The 23,020-nt window shown below is 46.7% G+C and overlaps 1 protein-coding gene across 1 annotated transcript in view; it reads right to left on the bottom strand.

Moving 5' to 3' along the window:
• The window catches only part of LOC147722214 (rho GTPase-activating protein 6-like), a 787,911-nt gene that overhangs the window by 146,315 nt on the left and 618,576 nt on the right, over nt 1-23,020 (bottom strand). The window contains exons 8-9 of the mRNA XM_086964682.1: nt 8,429-8,579; nt 7,929-8,077 (exon numbers count right to left, since the gene is read on the bottom strand). Of these exons, the coding sequence (XP_086820808.1) occupies nt 7,929-8,077; nt 8,429-8,579 (300 nt within the window). The remainder of the gene's footprint in view (nt 1-7,928; nt 8,078-8,428; nt 8,580-23,020) is intronic.

Below are 23,020 nucleotides of genomic sequence, written 5' to 3'. Positions count from 1 at the left end.
GCCATGCGCTTTACAAGAACCCCTTTCATTTCTTCATTCATTCATTTATTCGTTCATTTCATGAGGCTGTTCTTGGACCCCCACCAGTAGCAAGTATACTCCTGAGTTCCCTTTTTGTGCCGACTCTCTTTCCAGTCCACTGGGTTGTTTCTCTAGGACAAGCATCTGCCTTTCCTCTTTATGGCTTTATATTTAGGCATTGTCTTATATGCCTCCCAAAGTGTCACTTTATGCTCACTGACTTCTTATTTTCCTCAAAGTACATCCTAGAGTCGACCTGTAGGGTCCTGACAATATCCTTGTCTTGTAGCCATGAGTTCTGTCCTCACTTGAGCAGTGCCCCAACCATGTGTATCTACAATGACTTGCAATGGTGATTAGTCTGACATGCTTCTAGGCAGATATTCCACTTCCCTCACCCATTGTACCATGCCTGCTAGGATAAACATGTTATCCAGTCTTGAGAGAGACCTAGGACGCCCTAATAGGAACAAGTATTGTCTATATGTTGAAGGTCCAACTCTCCACATGCCCACTAGTTCCATTGTACTCACAAAGCACACAAGACCCTTGGGAGCTTGTTGTGGCTTCTCACAAGGTGGGTGTCTTTGAAGGTGCCAGTGCATTACATCAATAAGATCACCACCCATCATATTTAAGTCCGCCCTAAATCTAACAAAAGAGGTCCCAGTCCACATTTGTTATAAGAAGTTCCTTTCTATTCCTCCTTCCCTGTATGGCTATATAGCAACCTCAGTGTCTATCCATTGGCTCTCATCTTGAAAAGCGGTCTGTTTCTTTGGCAGGATGGCCAACCCCCTTTAATCCCCCGTGTAGCCTGCAAAACATCCCGACCTCTGTGGAGACACTTACAATTGTTTCCCCAGCAGGTGTGTTTCTTGTAGTAGCACTATGTCTAGGGTGTGTCACTGAAGGTATTAAGCTACCACCCCTTTTTGATCTTGCAGCCCAACCCATTCACGTTCCATGAAAGGACCTTCAACATATCAGCCTTGTATCACATAAATAGTGCTGAACACAGTGATGTGGCCGGGGAGTTTTCTTGATGCCACGGGGTCTCTTTAGTTCTCTATACCTCGCCTATTCGTGTTAGCCATAGTGTATAGAGTGCTTCTAAAATGTAAATAAAAACTGTCCTCCTATTCCACCTTTTTCTTTGTGTAAGCTCCAAAAAACCTACTTTTCCAACTTGAAAAGGTCTGTTGTCTCCCTTCCCCTCCTACATAGCATCAACCTCAAGCCTAGCTTACGAAATGCCCAACACCCTCCTGTACTGTTATTGCCACCTACCCAGCTTTATACAGCAAACCAGTAGGGCAATAGTACAGTGTGAGGTGCCTAGTCACTTGAATCATGGACCTTCCCGTACATCCCCCCAACCGCTTTGCAGGTAAGTCTTCTCCAATATCTGTATATGAGCCCGCTCTTCTGTGTTATCCCATGTGGTCACCGGAGCAGAGTCTCTCTGTTGCTGTTTTGATCTCCTCAATGAGCCCCACTCTCTACGTTACCTCTGCTCTTCTGTCAAACTAAGTCTCAGGGCGTCGTAGCTTCAGCCATTCAACATCAGGGGGGCTCTGCAACTCACTCCCATGCACAGTGTGGATTATCGAAGAAGATGTCTTTCCCCTAGAAAATTACCCAAATCTTGCCCGGATAGAGCAACATATATTTTATCTATTAATCCCAGGACCACCAGAGTAATTTACTGATTAGAGTCTCAGGGACAAAAAAGGCTCCAACCACCTTAAACCCAGCACCCATGACTCTACCTGTTGTGAGTCTTACCCCCCAGGTGGTGCTACCCCAGCCTGGACCCTTGGAATTGGGTATGAAGGCGAGCCTAGTTATAATCCAAGCAGAACCAAAGCATAGCAAAGCATCGCCTCTTAGCTCTGCATTGGAACAACCTCTGCGTGACACCTCACCGGTGCAAGACCTTTCACCACAGCCCCAGAGCTGCTGCACCAAGCATCGTTAATGCAGGACCTTGTATATCAGCCCCACAACTCCTTTGAACCACCATTGCACAAGTCATCCTCGACCCAGGACCTCGCATCACAGCCTTGCAGCTCCTGGAATCAGCTGTGTGACACAACCTTGACCAGGATCTCGCATTGCAGGTCGCAGCCCATCAAAACTGCTACAATGCGACACATCCTCCATGCGAGACCTCCCAATGCTCCACAACGCGGATCTAAGGTACTTTTTGCAGCAGGCCTAACTTGGTCCCTGTACACAGCCTGCGCTCCATCAAAGTTGGCATGAACTGGCGACTTTACGGCATGACCAGATAACTAGAGTTGGTGCTTCCCGCTTCTAGCCACTATATCTACTTAAATCTATAAAATTGTATATCTGCTTCATGGGACTTTGCTTGTGTAGTGTTTTTACTTTATTACTTTGAAAAGCTGCATACACGTTACACATTGCCTCCAAAGTAAGCCTGAATGCTTTTGTGCCAAGCTACCAAAAAGTTAAGCACAGATTGATATTGGGTTTGCTTGTGATTACGCCATGACAGAAATTGTGGTTTTTGCTTGAGTAGGTTTCGACCCCCTCAACCTTTAACTAAATTTCCTACATGTGTGTTCCGTGGTGGGATTAGGGCTGGTGTTTGTGCAGTGACAGAGTGATTTTGGTGTGATACTAGAAGGCCCAGATAAATAATGTGATACCAATTCCAGCTTTTTTGATTCTCCTTAATTTGGCCCTTTTGCTTTTTTCAAGTTCCCTCACGCTTCATGACTGTCTGTGCCCGTGACCATATCTGTAAGGATGGAGTTCGAGCTTGTCAACATGCATGTCTACTCTGTGGCTAAGCTCAAGGAGTTCTATAAGAAGAGGGGGATTCCAGTCAAGAGGAATACCTGGAAAGTGGAACTCCAGAAGGCCCTGAGGATCTGGAGATCTGGGTGGAGTATCACCAATTATGCGAATCACCAGATAAACTGGAGGATTTGGAAGGGCAATGGGAGGAACTGGACACAGGTGTTGATTTGCAGAACCCAGAAGGGCGAAAAACATGCCCAAGGTAGTGGAGTCTCCTCCCAGGCCAGGGAGCAGTAGATCTTCCAATGTCCTGTCCCCAGATGAGCTGGAGAACAGGAAGGCTGAAAGGAAGATAAAGTTGCAAATGGCGAAGCTAAAATTGGAACAGAGGAGGGGGGCTGAAGCTGAGAGAGCCTTGGCAAAGGAAAAACTGGCCATGAAAATGGATATTGGCTGATGAGCTAAGTCTAAGAGAGCTGGATATCAGAACTAAACAAGTGGAGTCCAGCCATAATGGTGGTAACATACCCACAGTGAGCTATGGAGACAGGACGGTCCATAATCTGAATGATTGGGTGCTTAGCTTTCTTGTAAGAGTTGACTTCAAGAAGTAGTTTAAAATCTATCTGGATTTCCTGGAGATGCATAGGATCCCTGAAGAAGATTGGGGGCCAGTCTCAGGAGGAACACACCTAGTGAAGGGTGGGGTGTCCTGCAGGCCCTAGAAAAAGGGGCAGGATGAGGTAACCCCCTCACACTCCATGCCTGAAGAATGCCTGCTCCATAATGACGGGAAGCACACCATTTGAAAAGATGTGGATCTCTGCCCATACCTGGAAATATGCCATTCTATAGAAGGTTTACAGCAGCAGGCCCAGGCAGACAGTGACACCTGATTTACTGGGAACATTGTCTCCTATATAGTGAGCCTAAGGTTCCTGAGCCTGGTGCAACCTGTGTGCTGGTGTTCCCCTAGAGCTGCAGGGCCTTCCTATTTAAGCTGGCGCATGATGTTCCCCAGGCAAGTGATCTAGGGCAGTACAGGACCTTTGGCAGAACTGTCACCCACTTTCATTTGCCCTGTATAAAGGGGACCTCAAATGCATTCTCTAGGTCATGTCCCACCTGCCAGGCCAGTGAGAAGTCAAAAGGGAAGCACAAGGCTTCCCTAGTTCCCCTTCCAGTCGCTGGGACCCCATTTTAAAAGGTATCATCAACATTGCTAGACCTCTGGTCCCCAAGACAGCTGTGAGCAACAGGATCATACTGGTCTTAGTGGACTATGCCACTCTGTACCTGGTGGCTATACTGCACCTGCAGTGGCCAGAGCACTGATGGGGAGATTTAAAAGTGTGGGGTTCCCCAAGGAGTTAGTATCTAACTATGGTACCAACTTAATGTCAGCATACATGAAGTCCATGTGGGAAAAGTGAGGGGTAAACTACAAATTCTCCACAACCTATCATCTCCAAACCAATAAGCTTGTTGAGAGGTTCAACAGGACCATCAAAGAATTTATCATGGGCTTGTCAGAGCCCTTGAAGCAGAAGTGGGCATCGTCTTTTCGTGTCTGTAGCTCGCTTATAAGGAGGTACCTCAGAAAGGGGTAGGATTCAGCCCCTCTGAAGGTCTGCACTGACACTCAGTCAGAGGTCCTCTCAGCCAAGAAAAGGGGATTGTGTGCCAGCTACGAATAAAGCCTCTCAGGATGTGGTCAGCCACATGCAAGCGCTCCACACCAAGATGAAGCACTTCTGAAGGGAGGTGAAGGAGAATCTGGAAGTCAACCAGGCGGTCATGAAGCTCTGGGATGACCAGAAGGCCACTATGGTTGAGGTAGAGCCTAGCCTAAAAATGTGGGTGATGGAACCTGTGTAGCAAGGCAGATGGTCTTGGTCTTATGAGGTAAAACAGCCCAAGGGGGAGGTCAACTACCCGGTGGAACTCAGGGCCCCCAGTAAAACATTGCTAGTTCAGCACTTCAATTGCCTCAAGTCAATCTTTAAAATTTCAGAGATTACCATGCTAATGGTCATTGATAACGGAGTGGAAGAGTAAAGTGAACCTCTTCCAAGGCGCACGATTGGGTGGGTGTAGAGTGTCAACATATTCCCTACCATGACCCTAGAGAAACAGAGGTAGTGTTGCCAAGTTTGCCTTCCATTTCTCCCAAACCCCAGGGCTCACTACATTGTGTACTCATGATATACACATGGTACACTGTATTCTGTGAAGAATAAGATCTACAGGCTATTCGACAGGGTTAGAACCAGCTTAAACAAAGAAGTCTCCAAAATGCTGGACCTGGGGCAATTGAGCCCTCAAGCTGCACTTGGTCAAGCCCAGTGGTGCTGGTCCCCTTGGTCGCCCCTCCAAGTACCACACTCGAATGCCAGTTCTGATTGGATTACCATGGTCTCAATGTAGTTACTAAGACTGATGCTCACCCCATCCCCCGAACTGATAAGCTCATTTATAGGTTGGGAGCAGCTAGGTTCATCGTAAGTTTGATCTGACGTCTGGGTACCAGCTGATGGCCTTAACTGAGGGAGCTAAAGAGAGTTGTCCATTCTCTACCCCAGAAGGCCAGTTTCAAGTGATGCCCAGAGGTTGGTCAATCAGGTCCTGGCTGGATAGGAGAACTTCAGTGCTGCCTGCTCAGACAACATTGTGCTCTTCAGTTCCAAATTGCAGCTGTGCCTTCTCAGAGAAGTGCTTCAGACTCTACAGTGTTCAGGCCGGACTATAAAGGTCTGTAAGTGCCAAATAGGGAAGGATTATGTGGTCTACTTGAGTTACCAAGTTGGAGGGGGCAAGCTACATCCACTCCAGGCCAAAATCCAAATCAATCCGGCTTGGGAGCCACCCGCAAGACCCAGACAGAGGAGGGGGCCTTCCTGGGCCTCACCGGGTCTTACAGGAGATTTACCAAGGGCTATGGTACTGTTTCTCTCTTTACACAGCTGATATCTGAGAAGCAGCCCAGGTTACCTACACTTAGACATGCCAAACTGTTTTAAATACTCTGAAGAAGGCCATATACAAGGACAGCCGTGCTCAAGGCCCATGATTTCTCCCAAGAGTTAGTTATGCAGAGAGATGTCTCAGAGCATGGCATAAGGCCCTTACTCTCACAGCTGAAATGAAAAGAGTCTACATCAACTGATAGCATTTATTAGAAGAAAGTTACTTCCTAGGGAACAGAGGTAGAGTGCAATAGAAAGGGAAGCAATTGCACTGGGCTGGGCACTGAAGAAGTTGCAATCATACCTGTTTGGGGCTCACTATTGGGTTCAGGCAGATCCCTCAGATGGCTAATGCAGATAAGGAGTGAGAATCCCAAGCCGTTGAGAGGGTTCATCTCCTTACAAAGAATGGACTTTACAGTGAAGCAATGCCCTGGAACGGACAATGCCAATGCTAATGGTCTCTTCAGGTTGTTCAACCTTAGTAATGAGAACTTCCAGGGTGGATAGTTCACTCTGCTTTCAGCATGTTGGACCGGACACTCTTGGCATGGTTTTCACCCACTGTTTTGGCTTAAATCCTGCAGTTTTTGAGGACTTAATTATTGCTGGCCTTAGGACCCAGCAGACTTTATCATTGCTAACTGCGAAGGTGCTTGTGCTCTCTCCCTAAAACCTGGCAACACTGGCTTACACCTGATTTGCTCATTTACTTTACTTGTAAGTCCTTAGTAGATTTGTACTACATGTACCCAGGGCCTATGAATTAAATACTACTAGTGGGCCTGTCACCCTCTTAAGTGTCTCAGGCTTGACGTTGCAGCCTGTGTGTGCAATTTTAAACCGCCATTTCGATCTGGCAAAGTAAATCTTTTCCAGGCATAAAACTCTCTTTCTTAATACATATAAGTCTCCCATGGGTTAGGCCCTAAGCAGGGAGCAGTGCATTTGAAAATTAGGGCATGTATTTTTAATTTTTACATTTAATCATAGTGAAAAATTCATAACTTCGTTTTTCACAACTTAAAGGCCTACCTCACTCATAGGATAACATTTAGATATAGGGACTTTCTTCAGCCGCGGTCCGTAGTGGGTGTACCTGCAGGGCGGTGACGTGGGGAGGGGGAGGGCAGGGTGGGGGGTAGTAATCTATGGATTATGGAGCTTTACAGGTAAGTAAACATATAAATAAATAAAACGAATTTCGTTGGACGCACTGATTCGCATTTGGGGATGCAGTGCACGCAACAAAATGGGTTTTATTTATTTATATGTTTACTTACCTGTAAAGCTCCGTAATCCATAGATTACTACCCCCCATCCTACCCCTCCCATGTCACCGCCCTGCTGGTACACCCACTACCGACCGCGGCTGACTTTCTTTTTTTCAATGTTTCTGGCAACTGCCTCTATTGAACTTTCTTGATAGAAAACGACCAGCAGAGGTCAGTAAAATACCAGAATCACTTTAACATTCTCTAGGTTACATTCCATAGAAATTGTCTTCCACGAGCACCAGTTGACAATAATATTTGTGATATGACCACCGAAGGCCCTGATTCTGTAATAAAAACAGAGCTTTGGACTATACCATTTCCTGCTGAAAGGCAATATTTCTCTCAAAGTGTTCCCATACCTGGCATGTTCTGCAGTTTGGTGCTTATTTTCCCTTCATGTTAAAGAACAGTAGATGTTTCAGCACCCAGGCTAATGAACTGCATAGCTAAATACATAGAAGATCCCAAAGGCGAATCGGATTGCATGGCAAATGCTTGTTTTTCTTTTGTAAAGAGTATAGTGGAAGCTGTTGTCATCATCACGTTCAAACTTGTAAGGCGTTTAAAAGGTTTACTAGAAAACAAACTTTTTTTTAACCAAAAAACAACTATAGAGCAAATATCTACAATGATGAACAACTCTTGCCGTGTAATGGATTCATTTGTGTTGCTCCGTCTACACCCTTCTGACTGAAATGCTGTGTTTCATGGACTACCAACACCCACAAACCAATTCTTGTGAGATAGTTTTTGTTAAACGCAATAGTATATCTAGAATAGTTATGCTAAGATGAGCTGCACATTTTACTGCTGTGTGGAGAAACCAGCTCCCAACCATAGAAAATGGCTTTAGAAAGAACAGGTGGACCATGAATGTTATCTTCGAACTTACCTCTTCTCCATCAGGGCCACAGGAGTCATGGGCATGTCGGGCCACTTTGTCCAGGAACTTCAATATGCGCAGCAACGTGTCTCCATTACAAGGAGGTAGAAGGTAGATAAGCAACTGCAGCACTGCCAGCTGCTCCTGGGACTGTAAAGCTATGCAAACAAAGCAGGCGAAATGAATAAAACATGCTTATATCGAAATATGGAACCTATTTCGTGTTCCTCATTATTAATACACAGCAAGTTTCGTAGTCATTATGGAAAAACTAAACCACTGTCACAAAACAAATGATCCATGCATTTTCACTAGCAAGAACTGAGTCGTTCTGTTTTGGATGGGCTAAAAATGGTGGCAATGTGGTTACTTAATGTAGAGCCAGATGGAATTCTGGTTCGTATTTCAAGGGCCTCTCTTCTGTAAAATGTATAACAATTTCATGTCGAAAGACTTTACAGTCAAAATAAAAGCACTTGACTGTTAATCCACACACGTCATTTCCTTACCCGCAGTAGCAATAAAGGCAGCGTAAAGCTCTCGAGGTAGCAGGGGATCAGGCATGTCACGAAGAAACTCCTTGAGTAGAGCAGCCACGTCATGGACACTCTGGCTTTCGTCCAGGTACACGTCTAAACCCATATCAAATTCCTCCCGCAGCTAGAACAAAACCGGGGAATTACAATGAACAACACAGTGAGCGAAATAAGATTACAAGTTAAAAAATGAAGGAATAAGAATTAAATAAACTAATTTAAAGAGGACAACGTCAAACAAAATTAACAGGGAAAGCCTGAATAATGAAAGACTGATATTAGTAAATTAAACAATCATTGGCAATACCAATTTGCCTGGGTTATTTTATTAACGCATGGAAATAGGGTTAGCACATTAAAGTCAGACACATTTAGGAAAGGAATGGAGGTATGTATTTAAGGTCCGCTTAGCTCCATTAAAGTCTTCTTTTCGTTACTTTACTTTACTTTGTGAACTTGTTGAGCGCAAGCAAATCATCCCCGAGGGGATCTCTCGGCGCTGTAGGGAAAGATATGGAGGACACGACCATCTAAAACAGCCATGTCTTTAAAAGTGTTTTAAACCTGGGTAGCTCCCTGCAAGCCCTGATGCTTGCTGGCAATTTATTCCAATGTCTAGGGCCAGGTGACAAAAGGCTTTACTGCCCTTTCTTGCCCTCTGTATCTTCTGAGTACACAGCAGGTTGGCATTACTGGATCTTAGTTGTCGTGCCTGTTGATACCACGTTTCCTCACCGGGAGCCACTGTAACTGATTCAACATGGCGCAGACGGAGTCCGTGCCGGTTTACTTAGGGCAAGACGGGCTGCGGTGTTCTGCGCCACCTGTAGACGCATTAGTAGGTCCTCCCTGGTACCCACCAGCAGCGAGTTACCATAGTCCAGCCGACTGACCTCAAATGACTGGACAAAGGTTTTCCTCGCCGACAGAGGGATCCAGCGAAAAACATTTCTTAGCATCCTCATTGTGCCAAAACACGTGCCGGATACTATCTTGACCTGTTGCTATATGAGCCGAAGCTAGAGAGCGCTGGAGCCCTTAATAAAGCTATTTGCTCATCCCTATTATAGAGAAATAAACGAAGGACTTCAATGAAGTGTTCCTTGCCCCCAAATTCATCTCACATAAAAAGAATATGAGAATTGTAATGAAGGCACCGGGGTCTTTTATTTCTGTGAGAAACAGGCCTTTGAAGAAAGGGAGACTCATCTGCAGGCAATGGAGGGAGTAAAGTGGTGGGACACATTGTGCTGGGGAATGGATGGTGGGGAAGAAAACAGGTGGGGATGGAAAGCAATGGCAGTGGGAAATAGGTAGGAGGAGCAAGTGCAAGGAGCAGCCATGGTCGGTAGTGGGAGTACCTGCCGGGCGGAGACGTGGGGAGGGGGAGGGGCAGGGTGGAGGGTAGTAATCTATGGATAATGGAGCTTTACTAACTAAACATATAAATAAACAAAACGAATTTCGTTGCGCGCACTGCATCACATTTAGGGATGCAGTGCTCGCAACAACATTTGTTTTATTTATTTATTTATATGTACCTGTAAAGCTCCGCAATCCATAGATTACTAACCCCCACCCTGCCCCTCCCCCTCCCCACGTCACCGCCCAACAGGTACTCCCACTACCGACGCCGGCTGGCAACGAGGCAGGCATGTGGAAAAGATGGCAGAGGGGGAAATGAGAATAGCATTCCTTGTCATAAGCCTTACCATTGAGAACCCCATGTTCCATGGACAGAAATTAACCCAAGAAGAAAAATCAAACTTCCCTATACAATTTGGCCTCACAGGAAGTTCCTGTCATGTATCCTATAAAGGTGAACTCAGCCTAAAGATAATCCTGGAATACCAAAGCACACATAATATCAGACATTTTTTCCTGTCCTCCCAAGGGCGGGAAGGAAGTATTCAGGACTATGAAGAGGAAGACTATGACTTGGAGTAATGAAGATTACCAGTACCTAACTGAGAGAGTAACACAAAGAATGAAAGGGCGGGAGTGACGTACAGGTAAGGGACAATGAGCAGCATGATACACATAAAAAGGAAAGGCAAAGAGCAATGGATATTGATAATAGGAGAGGAGTGGTGGTGACAGCAAGCACAATGGAGCCAATAGAGGTCTGTAGTGCTAAAATAGTACCTCCTGCAATTCGATGCAAGTACTAGTATGGAGGCGGGATGCAAGCAGTCAATGGCATTAGCTTAGAGAAGAATACTCCACTGCCATGAGCCAAGATATGAATGAGAATGCCTTAAGCCAAAAGTTGAAAGAAGCTGTTTGAAAAAATGATTGAAGGAGGCAGTTTCAAAGCCCACTGTAAATATATAAGAGGCAATGAGGAAAGTTACAACTTGAAGAAGCTCATTAGGAAGAGAAGACTCTTGTTCCAATTCAATAATAAACTGTTCAACACTAATCGTAGATGGGTATATTCCTTTTTACTTTAGAATTTAAATAACAAATGTAAATATTTAGCGGAATGCCTAAATTCCTTTATTGACTTCCCTTTAGCTGCAATGATTGCAGACACGTTAAAAAAACTCGAAGATATGTGAGATACATCTTATCAATGTAGTTTATTTTTTATGTGCAGCCATAATAGAGCCTGGTTTTATATAAGGCTACATTATTTTCTTCTAAGAGATCGATTTATAAATCTTTGCTTAGCATAGCTTCTTTGCCATCATTTTTATTGGCTGACACATTCAGGAAACTATTTTTTCCCTGTCAGCACTCTATGGAAGTGCAATCATTTTCTTGCACTCATTTAATTTTGTGTTTCTTCAATCGCAAATATATGCTTCCCATCCCTTTCCTGATATTGCTTGCTTCTTCTCTCAGCAATTGCTTTCCCCACTGCTCTCGGCTTTTTTTGCTTTAAAAAAAATATCCTGCCCACCTTAGTTTCCTCTGTTGCTCACCTGCCCTCACTTCCTGTTGCTCCCTCTGCGTTTCCCTCACCCACTCCTCTGGAACTCCCTCCATCATGTTAAACGGCAATGCAAGTGTATGTGTATGTCATCACACTAGACCGCCATAGCCTCATTACGCATGTGCGCACATTCATGATTACGCATGCATGTGCACGTCATCACTCTTTTTTTTTTTTTGCTGATGCTAACTCTGCAGCAGTACCACCCTTCATTGCATTTGAGGTAACTTCAAAGATACTCGTTATAGATCTTTCAGTCTCATCATTTCAAAACCTTTCAATGTTCTATACAGAAGACATAATTGTTGCGTATTTATCTTAGGCAACTAACAACCACTGACAAAGCCAATAGCTAGGGTTTGTTGTAGGTGTAATGTTACCAGTTGTGTTATATAACTGGATGAAATGACAGGAGCAGCAAAATACCAGTCAGTGGGACACTATGCTAAATGCACATTTTTAGATTACGTCATACATGCCAACATTTCAGGAGAGCAAAGTGGGAGATTAAAAAAAAAAAAATCGGGAGAATGGGACTTTAAATCGGGTTACTGGTATGTATGGGTTTTGGAAGTGTGCTGCTGCAGGATCGGCCATTTGAAACGCAAATGCGCATTTTTTTTACCTTTCAGAAGCATGGAGCATTATGGTAGAGAGAGGGTGATGCAAGTGTTGGGCACTGGCCTGGCAGGTTGTTGGCAGGGCAAGCTCCCCCCCCACCCCCCTGTGGCAGCCAGGGCTGAAACAGACCCCCCCCCCCCGCCAATACTTCGCAGGTCTTTAAAAGACGATTCCTTTGTTAATGACGCTTTGTTGGTTTTTCACTCCTTCGAGAGCCCCTGCCTCGCCACTCGTTGGAAGAATTAGCACTTTACACAATACCAAGCCCTGTCAGCTGAAACTCCCAAGGAATCGGGTTTTTGCTTGTAGGAATCGGGAGGCGGGAGACTAGCCTTCAAATCGGTAGTCTCACGCCTGAATCGGGAGGGTTGGCATGTCTGGATTACGTGTTCTTAAACCACGCCCTTAATTACATTGGCCACGCCCCTTGGAGAGACCTTCCCCAGTTTTTTCATTCCACTCAAAGCCCTGGGGGTAGGGAAAAATTTCAGGATATGGACAGGGGCAAAGAGCAATTCCTAAGAGAGGCCAGTGGCTGCTGATATGGGGGTGGGTCTTATCAGTCAGTAGAGAAGAACAGCGAAGGAGGGGAGCATCTAGGAAACAGCAAACCACTAGCTCTAACACAACAGTGTAGCGAATGCGACACGAGTTCAGAGTTGGGCAGACTGGGTAGCCCAGACCCTTACCTGTTAAACTATTTTACCAGATTTCACTATGAATGAGTCCTTTGTCACCTGCTAGACGCCTTACGAGGCTTTCTGGTGGAGACAAAACACAGACTGCAACAGAAACGTCTTGACACAGGAGTAGGTTCGGCAAGGGACAGGCAAACTGTTCTTTCTGTCCCTGGTGTGAGGGACCTGTGCTGTAGGCTTCTTCACCAATCTACTCTTTTTTTGTTATGCACAGTTTTAAGAAGTGCCATGTTTGGATACCAGAGTAGCATCATAAGCGTCAGACAATATTTTGTAGGATTAACAATGCTTATGTAAATAAAGTTAACTTCTACCTCTTGAAACTATCAATACGTGAATATCCTGAAATACGACATAGATACTGCCTTCCTGGACCTACAACGGATACCCATGCTTTCTATCATAAACTATCCACATTTTTGCTCTAGGATTAATGTTCCAGAGGAGTGGTGTCTTGATGGCTTTTGGAAACATCATAGCACGGAGCTGGTGATGTTATCGGTTTTGGATGAACTAAGATGCAGAGCTGACAAGAAGATCCCCGGGCCCTGGTGCTCTTAGATCTCTCCGCCGCTTTTGACACGGTGTGTCATAATCTACTGTTGAAGCGTCTGAGAGATCTGGGCATCGGGGGGCCGCACTAGGCTGGCTAACTTCATTCCTGCAGGAAAGATCGCAGAGGGTTCAGTTGTCAGACCTGGTATCTACAGCAGCGGCCATAACCAGTGGAGTTCCGCAGGGTTCTGCTCTTCACCGCTCCTTTTTAACATATATTTGCAGCCATTGATTTCAGCTCTCAATCAGATGGATTGTCAGATATACACACAGATCATCATCCAAATTGAGGACTCATCAGGAGCCCAAGCCAGGCTGCAAAACATCTTAAAGTTTACGAGTAACTGGATGTCCACCAACTCCTTGAAGATTAATCCAGAGAAGACCGTAGTGTTGCCTATTACCATCTCGGGCAACCGTGGAACAATCGCTTCTGGCCCAAGGAGTTGGGTAGGACTCCAGTACCAGCAGGCGTGGTGAAAAGTTTGGGCAACTGAGAGAGCGCAAACTGACCAAAATGTAGAAATACATCACACTTACACGTAGTAAGCACAAATCATGAAGAGAAATGCCATGAGTGCTGATAGTATCCAAAGATATATTCTGAAATATGTAGTTAATATAGAAGTTTAAATAGAAGTGGAACTAATACAGAGTTGTGTGAAGTAATGCGATTTTATTAAACATGATTATTCCTGAATCCATGTTGTGTAGCTGCTAAAATGTATGATGGCATACGGAAACGTTGAAATGTGGTAGGCCTCAGGGCCTGAGCAAGGCGGGAGGGGGAAGGCGATTAAAATATACAATATGGATTGCACTAATGTTTAGAATTAATGAGTAGGCTTTTTTTGATTTATAGATGTGTTTACCGAAGTCAGTAGAAAATGAGTACTAACATGCAAATAATTAAAGAAGTTGAATGCTATAAAATATAGTAGAGCTGGAAAGCTTTTAGTGTTGATTTACACATATTGGTCTGGACCGGGGAATGTTGCAACGCGGTTGGAAAACCATGAGAATTGGGATTAGGCTGCAGAAGTCTGTCTAGAAGAGAAAAGGGGGTATTCAATGATTAAAATAATGAATAGAAACTTGTTCAAGAAATGGACCAGACATGGAGGAGGGTTTCGGAATGTTTAAGGGGTATCAGCGGGCCGGAGACGAGTCTGAGAAGCAAGGTCGACTCTAACCGCAAGGCCTCATCATGGAAAAAGCCAGAAGCTACACCACGTGAGGGGCGTCTCACGAGGGGCGTCCTAAATGTTGTTGTATTTTTGTATTAGGGACAGCACCCCTGGGTGGAGGCAGAGCAGACGCCTGAGGACCCTTTAGAGAGCGGATGGAAAGGCAGAGAGGGGTCGTGACTGGAGAACTATAGGTTTTCACCAAGAGTTCGAGAGTGGGTGGCTTCCTTTGGGAGTCATTCGCTGCTGACACCTTTGATAGAATAAGATCTGGTTAAGTAGGGATACCATCTAGAGCAGGGTAGGGAAAGCCTAACCTGTAATTTCCTTCCGCCTGTAATGAGCGATAGATTTCAATACGTGTCTATGCTAACGGCACTATTGTTTTTAGAACTGGTATTGATAGTTTCCGTTGTTCGTCTGAGGGCTTTCAGAGAACACGTGTATGTAGTTGGGCCCGTATATTTGGTGAATCTCATTTTGAGATGCTTGTACCTGCAACTTATAATAAATCTTTGAAAGCTAGAAGTTGTTTGTGATCCTTTGAAGCAGAGTCCTTTACTGGGGGAGCTAACTTGTTAAGAGATGCACCTTCTTTCCTCAAAGACAGGCAATAAAGATTCAGTCGACCAGACCGGGGTTTTAGATCGATAGTGATAAGGTATTGATCAAAATCTCAACCCTTCCAGTTGGTAGCAGAGGATGGTTGCCTTCTTGAGGAAGGTGATCTAGGCCAGGTTAGATTACCCCAAGCCCCTAGAGACCGATGATCGGAAGAACCGCCCGTGGAAGAAGGACCGGATGACGTGAAGCAGAGAAGCAGCAGTATCGGTCGAGAGTGAGTATAAAGGGTCATGCGTGTTAAGATTGCGGTGTTTTGTATTGTATCTATGTTGTAATGTTTGGCGGAGTTGAATGACTGTAGAGTGGCTGTGGAACAGGTTGTGAGCGCGCGCAACCGGTGGAAATCTTAGGCTCAAAGAGAGCTTAAGTGGTTCGGGTGTATCGGACACCCAGAAGTAATTATTAACCAGGGTGAAGGGGGTCATGAGGTACCAGTGACCACCCGAAGGACCAGATAGGGGGAGAGTGCGCGAGTAACAGACGCTGGTCGGAAGTTACTGTGTGCGTAAAGAACCTATCAGAGTGACGACAGACATCTCGTCAGTTGTGTTGATAATTACAGATAGACTGTGGACGTACAGTCGAGGGAAGTGACCGCTTGGTCGGAAGTAGTCATTTTTCGGTGTATGAATGGGACGCATGCATGACCGCGAGGAGAGCTGAGAAAGGAGGGGTGCTGCTGCGAAGCGGAGACTAGCGACGTCAGAAGGTGCCGCGCTGGGATTGGTCGGCCGGTGAAAGACCGCGCTGCGATAGGCCAGCTAGCAAAGCCGCGCTAGGATTGGTGAATTGTCATCAGGAAGTAAACAGAGTATTCAAGCTGGAAATCTTGCGCATAATTATGAAGTGTTTTAAATGGTTAAAAGCGCTGTTTAAAAGAGAACGTAGGGGATCGTATGAAGGGGAAGAAGCCCCGCCGGAGGGTACGCCAGCTCATTACATGGGGGTAAATGTTGGGCTGCACACGATTCTGTGGATCTCAGAGTGGAGTAAGATGACAGATGGAAATGAGGAACTCACGTTCCCGAAGTACGGGACGTATAGACTAGAGGTGCTACACAGATTAAAAGCAATTATGACCTCTACGAGACCCTTGCCTAGACCAACACAGTTTGAAGCCCTTAATGCATGGATTAGGGCAGCGCATGAAAAGAACATGAACAGACGGCAGGAAAGAGTGAAACGCTCGGTAAGAGCAGTGCAGGATGCCAAGTGGGATGAGGATGCTAAAAGATGGAGGGCGCATAACATGGAAGTAAACAAATTGTATCCAGTGTTAGAGATGCCCGGAAATAAAAGCCCCCTAGAAGAGGATGACGAGAGCGAGACAGAGGATAGCCTGATAAACAGATTATTGACAGACAGGCCGCCTCCGTATAACAGAGCAGAAGGGGATGCCGAGAAAGGGGGGGGCAATGCAGGAGAGCATGGGCCGCTTCCCAGTTCCGAATGGAATCCTGCTACAAAGAAAGAACTGTCCCAGCCTAGCCAGGGGCAGCAGGTGGTCGGGAGGGTTGTGGTGCAAAGAGCGCCAGAAATGGGGTGTGCCACATCCTACGCGTTACCCGATGCACTACAAGTACCTGTTACCATAGGTCCTATAGTATCGATATATGACCCAGAGAGAGCTAGAGGGGAGGAACGGATACGGAGGGACAGAGAAAGAGCAGAGATGACAAGAAGGAATGATACGATCAACTCCCCAAGCCAGATGCCGATACCAAGAGAGTGGAGTACCCCAGTACCCACGGCAGGGGATCTTGGGAACATTAGATACCCAGAGGATATGAGGGGACCAGGACGGAAATCCTTTCAAGAGTTAAATGAGTACATGAAGCAATGGGATGAGGCAGTTGAGGCTCACAAGAGCATCATAGTGGCGGAAGCTGAAAGAGAAAGGCAGGACAGCAGAGCCCGAACTCACTGCGGGGCTGAGGAGAGCAGTCCGGAGTGGGACGGGAAGGAGAAAGACAGTAGGAGAGGCATCCATTGGGCCCGGAGTGGAGGTAGATCAGACCTGGAAAACGGAGGGGTGTCTCGCCCGCTATGTAGTGATGAAGATAGAAGGGCTCGGGAGTACAGAGACAGCTTTAAGTGCATCCACTGCGTACCAGACAATAGAGAGCAGAGTGGGAGTTGCGAAAGGCCGCATCATAGTCCCTGTGATGACGGACATGAGCGCAGCCCAGGGAATATGGGAAACCAAGAAGGATCGTATCAGGTATTGAGTGATACAAGGCCAAGAGAGGATGGGGACCGAAGGGAGAATAACAGGGAGTCCTACTGTGAGAAAAGAGGAGAGAACGGACAGAGTAAGATAGGGGGTAACAAGCCTGTGTTCCATCATCTTCCAAGGTCGGATGGCCGAGCATGGGATCTGGAGAGATGGGAACGAGAGAGAGCACTCCCCAACTCTCCCGAACCCAAACGAAGGGCCCGGAGTTGGGATGGGAGAGACACCTGTGAACCTCCCTCGAAGGAGATATTACGAGCAGAAATAAAGGCCAAAAGGCTCGATGTCTCTAGCTTAAAGTCAGATTTGGATGACATGGTGGATGGTACCCTGCCCTTAGAAAGAATAGACATGTATGAGCAGGGTGAAATTCTGTTCATAGCAAAGGACCTAACTCGAAAGGCGAGAGCAACCCATGAGAAATTAGTGGAACTGGCAGGCAAGTACATGGTAGACCTGTCAAGAACCAAAGCCTTACAGGGCAACCACAGGCTACATTACACAGACCGAGACCTAGATGAGAGGCGAACCATCGGATTGAAAACACATATAAGGGAACTGATCACTGGAATAAGGACATGGAGGGCCCTAGATAAGTGGGAGGAGAGGTGGTCCAAGAGAGGGACCGTCAGGAGAAGCACACTTATGATGACACCGGGAGGACAGCAGGGAGTAGAGACATACCCTTTGAGGGAAGTCGCAAATGGGACCTATGTCCACGTCCCTTGGAGTAGGGGGGATTTGGCTGCCTTTACCACCTCTTTCCCCAAATTGCGGGAAAACCCAGTGGAGTGGTATAAGCAAGTTGAGAGATTTGTAAAAATCTCAAAGGTCCTATGGATAGATTTGAACACGCTGTTTGACATAGTAGTGCCAGGAGATTTGTGGACCGCGTGTAAGGTTAGCGCTGAGTGGCCCACCATAGAGCCCGAGAGAGATGCTAAGACTAATGGGCCGTCCGAGAGTGTGATGGCAAAGTTCGAGAGAGTAATGACTTGGCTGAAAGATAAAGTGCCAATGCAAGACATAGATTGGGTAAAAATTGACCGAACAAGACAGGAACCCAAAGAGACAGTCCACGAATACTATGAGAGATTGCTGAAGGCGTTCAAACAGTATAGCGGTCTGGATGTAATGGATCCAAGGGACATAGGGCAATTTGTGTCCAAATTCGTCTTGGGTCTGAGACCGGATATTAGTTTAATGATACAGCAACACTTGATCTGTTGGCAAAATAAACCCCTAGACGAAATACTGAGGTATGCTAGGTACTGCTGTGATGAGATAGACTCCAAGGCTAAGAAACTAAAGGAGAAACTGATGGTGGTACAGATGCAGGCAGCTGGGAAGGGGGGACAGCAGCAACAGCAACCGGGAACAGGTACTGGAGGAAAGAAACAGTACAGCCAGAACAAGGGCAATGAGGAGAACTCCACCTTTAGACCCAGGATAGATATAACTGCCTTAAAGAAAACAACTAGGTGCCACCAGTGTAACGAGGTGGGACATTGGAAACGCGAGTGTCCCTATAATGTTGAGATAGGAGACCAAGAGGTAGAGGAGGACGAGACCCAGAGTGTGCCTACAAGAGGGGTAACGCAGTACCAAGGAAAGATGCTCAAAGGGGGGGGGCCACCTCCCCGAGCTCAGTTCCCGCAGCCACCCAGAGTAGGGACTATGGGTAAGACCTATAGACAGATGCCACTGTTTGTCGGAGGAGAGGAATGCTATTATGTGGACCCACTAACTGGACAGAGGGTAGAAAGGGATGACTGCACCCTCGGGGCAGCTCTAGAGGTAGATCAGAGGGGACCCTATGTTGAGGCCGAAGTGGCAGGGTTCCCCACGACATTTCTAGTGGACACAGGAGCCACCAGATCCACGATCAGGTCAGCCGCTGTGCCAGGCCTGCCCATGTCTGGAGAGACCATACAAGTGGTGGGGGTCGCTAACAGGAGAATGACCAGTCCTCTGACGGAACCCGTGCAGGTGAAGATAGGGAAGTACAGTGATGAGCACCAGTTTGTGGTTTGCGATTCTAGTCCTGTATGTCTGCTAGGAAGAGACCTTTTGTGCAAGTTAAATTGCACTATATATTGCACACCACAGGGCGTGGAGGTACTGACTAATGATGATGATGCTGACTTCAAAGTCGCCAATTCCAGAATATGTGTGGAACTGTATCCCACTTTGACAGTAGACGAATTACCCTGGGATCTGAGGGAGACCGTTGCTCCAGAAGTATGGGATTTCACTGGGGAAGAGATTGGGTTGGTGAAGGGAGTGGACCCAGTGAAAATTGTAGTGAAACCACATGCTGAGTTCCCAAGAACCCCTCAGTATAAATTGACACCAGAAACGATTGCAGGCATACAACCCGTGATTGAGTCCATGATTAAGCAGGGAATACTAAAGGAAATCGTGGGTAGTCCATGTAACTCCCCGATTATGGGTCTGCAGAAACCCAATGGGAAATTTCGGATAGTGCAGGACCTCAGAAAGATTAATAACATAGTCGTTTCGTGTTGTCCAGTGGTACCGAATCCATCAGTGATACTATTTCAGATACCGTTCCAAGCAGAGTGGTTCACTGTAATTGATCTTTGCCAGGCTTTCTTTTCGATCCCTTTGGACGAAGAAAGCCATTTTCTTTTCGCATTTAAGCTGGAAGGTCGCGTCCTAACATGGTGTCGTATTCCTTAGGGGTATACAGAGAGCCCATCGATCTTCAACCAGCTCCTGAAGAGAAATCTTGAAAGTCTAGTACTGCCCCAGAGGTCAGTTCTGGTCCAGTACATAGACGACCTCCTTGTGGCGTCAGAGACAGAGGAAGCTTGCAGGGAAGACTCTATTGCTTTGTTAAACCATCTAGCCGAAAATGGGCATAAAGTGTCCCCGGGAAAATTGCAGTACTGCCTGACAGAGGTACAGTACTTGGGACACAGAATTGAGAAAGGGAAACGGAAGGTGTCACCAGACAGGATAGAGGCCATCATGAAAATGAGTGCGCCTAAAACGCAGAGAGAAGTCAGGATGTTTCTAGGAATGGTGGGATATTGCCGACAGTGGATCGCAAACTTTTCACTGAAAGCAAAGCCCTTACAAAAACTGACGCACAAGGAGGTGAGTGATCCGGTACCATGGGACAAAGACTGTTTGATGGCATTCCTGCAGCTGAGAGAGGACTTGTGTCGTGCTCCGGCTCTGGGAATGCCAGATTACGATAAACCATTCTTACTCTACTGTTGTGAGAGAGAGGGATGCGCGCTGTCTGTGTTAGTCCAAATCCATGGGAATGCCCGTAGACCAGTCGCATACTTCTCGGCTACTTTAGACCCAGTAGCCGCAGCGTTGCCCGGATGTCTCAAATCCGTTGCTGCAACAGGTGTCAGCATTGAGAGGTGTGAGAATATTGTTATGGGGCATCCGTTAGAGGTACATGTGCCCCATTCTGTTGAATTGTTGATGACCAGGACTAAAACTCAGCATCTGACGAATAGCAGGCTCACGCGCTATGAGCAAGTCATTCTTGCTGCAGAGAACGTGACCCTCAGGAGATGCTCTGTTTTAAATCCTGCTACCTTAATGCCACTTCCAAATGATATTGAGGATGATGAAGAATGTACAGACCATGACTGCCTCGATGTGACTGAACTATGCACCAAACCAAGACCCGACATCGTAGATGAGCCACTGACTGACCCCGATGAAATTTTCTTTGTCGATGGCTCATGTGTAAGAGACGAAGTTGGGCAGTTAAGAGCAGCTTACGCTGTTTGTACAATTACTGGAGTAGTGGAAGCTGGATGCCTGGAAGGAGTACACTCCGCTCAGGTAGCCGAGATTATTGCCCTGACGCGTGCCTGCCTGGCAGGCAATCAAATCCGAGTCACCATATACACTGACAGTCAATATGGTTACGGGGTAGTTCATGATTACGGGCAGTTGTGGTCTCAAAGAGGGTTCATGACCTCTTCAGGCTCTCCCATTCGCAATGGAGAGTTTGTGCGCCTGTTGTTAGAGGCATTGCAATGTCCAGCAGGTATCGCAGTTGTGAAGTGTACCGCACATACCCGAAACATGGACTTCGTGTCACAAGGCAATAGATATGCCGACGAAGTCGCACGGTATTGCGCGGAAACGGGGTACTCTTTCACCGAGGTGGAAGTGGGTGGAATAAATGTAAGGACTGAATTAGCTATGATATTGGAAACTGTTGACACTTGGGACGAACTGAAAGAAATGCAAGAAAATGCTCCTGACTGTGAAAAAGAAACATGGCAAAAGGCAGGATGTGTAGTGGGGGAGGCCCATTTCTGGGTTTCAGCAGATGGCAGAGCAGTGTTGCCCAATGAGATGGTGAGCCCAATGGCCCGACAAATACATGGTCCTGTACACTTAGGAAGAGATGCTATGCTGAGAGTGTTTAGACAGACCTGGTTCAACCCCAAGTTCAGAGTAGCAGCCGAAGCAGTGTGCCAGCGTTGTGTGACGTGCCAGCAGTTGAATGTAGGGAAAAAGACCCCAGTTGCACTGAGCCACATAGGGAGGGCAGGAGGCCCATTCAACAGAATGCAGATAGATTTTATTGAAATGCCAAGGTGCAGCCGCCTCCGTTATATCCTGGTGGTTGTTTGCGTTTTCTCCAGATGGGTTGAGGCATATCCTACACGCAGGTGCGACACCCTCACAGTAGCTAAGATATTGCTCAGGGAGCTTATCCCGCGCTTCGGGGTGCCGGCCTCTTTGGAATCAGATAGGGGAACGCATTTCAACAGCTCGCTTGTGAAAATGATTTGCGCAGCTTTAAATATCGATCAAAAGCTACATTGCAGTTATAGACCAGAAGCTTCAGGAATTGTGGAACAGATTAATGGCACCATCAAGGCCAGAATTGCGAAGGTGTGTTCATCAACATCCTTGAGTTGGCCTGATGCGCTGCCATTGGTCCTTATGAGCCTCCGTAGTACCCCGGATAGGAGAACTGGTTTGTCTCCTCATGAGGTACTGATGGGAAGAGCAATGAGGTTACCTTCTGTCCCAACTGCTGCATTGATTAGCATCACAGATGATATGATCCTGGACTATTGTAAGGGGCTGTCTGACGCCATTCATTCTGTGTCCCTTCAGGTGCAGGCTGCCGAGGTACCATCGTGCCAGGACCCTTGTCATGACTTGCTTCCTGGAGACTGGGTCCTGGTGAAGAAGCACGTGAGAAGCAGCTGCTTGGATGTTCGTTGGCGTGGGCCCTTCCAGATCATCCTGACCACAAACACAGCCGTGAAAGTGGGAGGCCTGCCCAATTGGATCCACGCGTCGCATACGCGGAGAGTTCCAGCACCTCTGATAGAAACAGCTCCTCTCTCGGATAGACGTCCAGCAGCGGACCGAGAAGCCATAGAGGGGGCTAGCCAAGCTGTAGGGGTGCCAGCGGAAGCAGGGAACGAGTCTGACCAGGCTGAGGACGGTCAGTACAACAGCGAAACAGACAACGCTACTGAAGGAGAAAGTAGCTGGGAGTACGAGTCAGACACTGACAGGTCTGACAGAGAGCGTGAACCAACGAGGAGAAGACGGAGTAGAAGGGTACGCGGAGAAGCTGATTGGCCGCAGAGAAGGAGCTCTAGCCTAAGGTCAACTCTGGAGAGAACCCTTCCTCCAATATCAGAAGACTCAGACCCAGAAGACGGTGCTCAGGGCGCTGAAGCA

Source organism: Lissotriton vulgaris, chromosome 4_1 (assembly GCF_964263255.1).
Source record: "Lissotriton vulgaris chromosome 4_1, aLisVul1.2, whole genome shotgun sequence".
Taxonomy (NCBI): Eukaryota; Metazoa; Chordata; class Amphibia; order Caudata; family Salamandridae; genus Lissotriton; species Lissotriton vulgaris.
The sequence above is the reverse complement of the archived record's forward strand: the minus strand, read 5'-3'. Positions and strand labels throughout refer to the sequence as shown.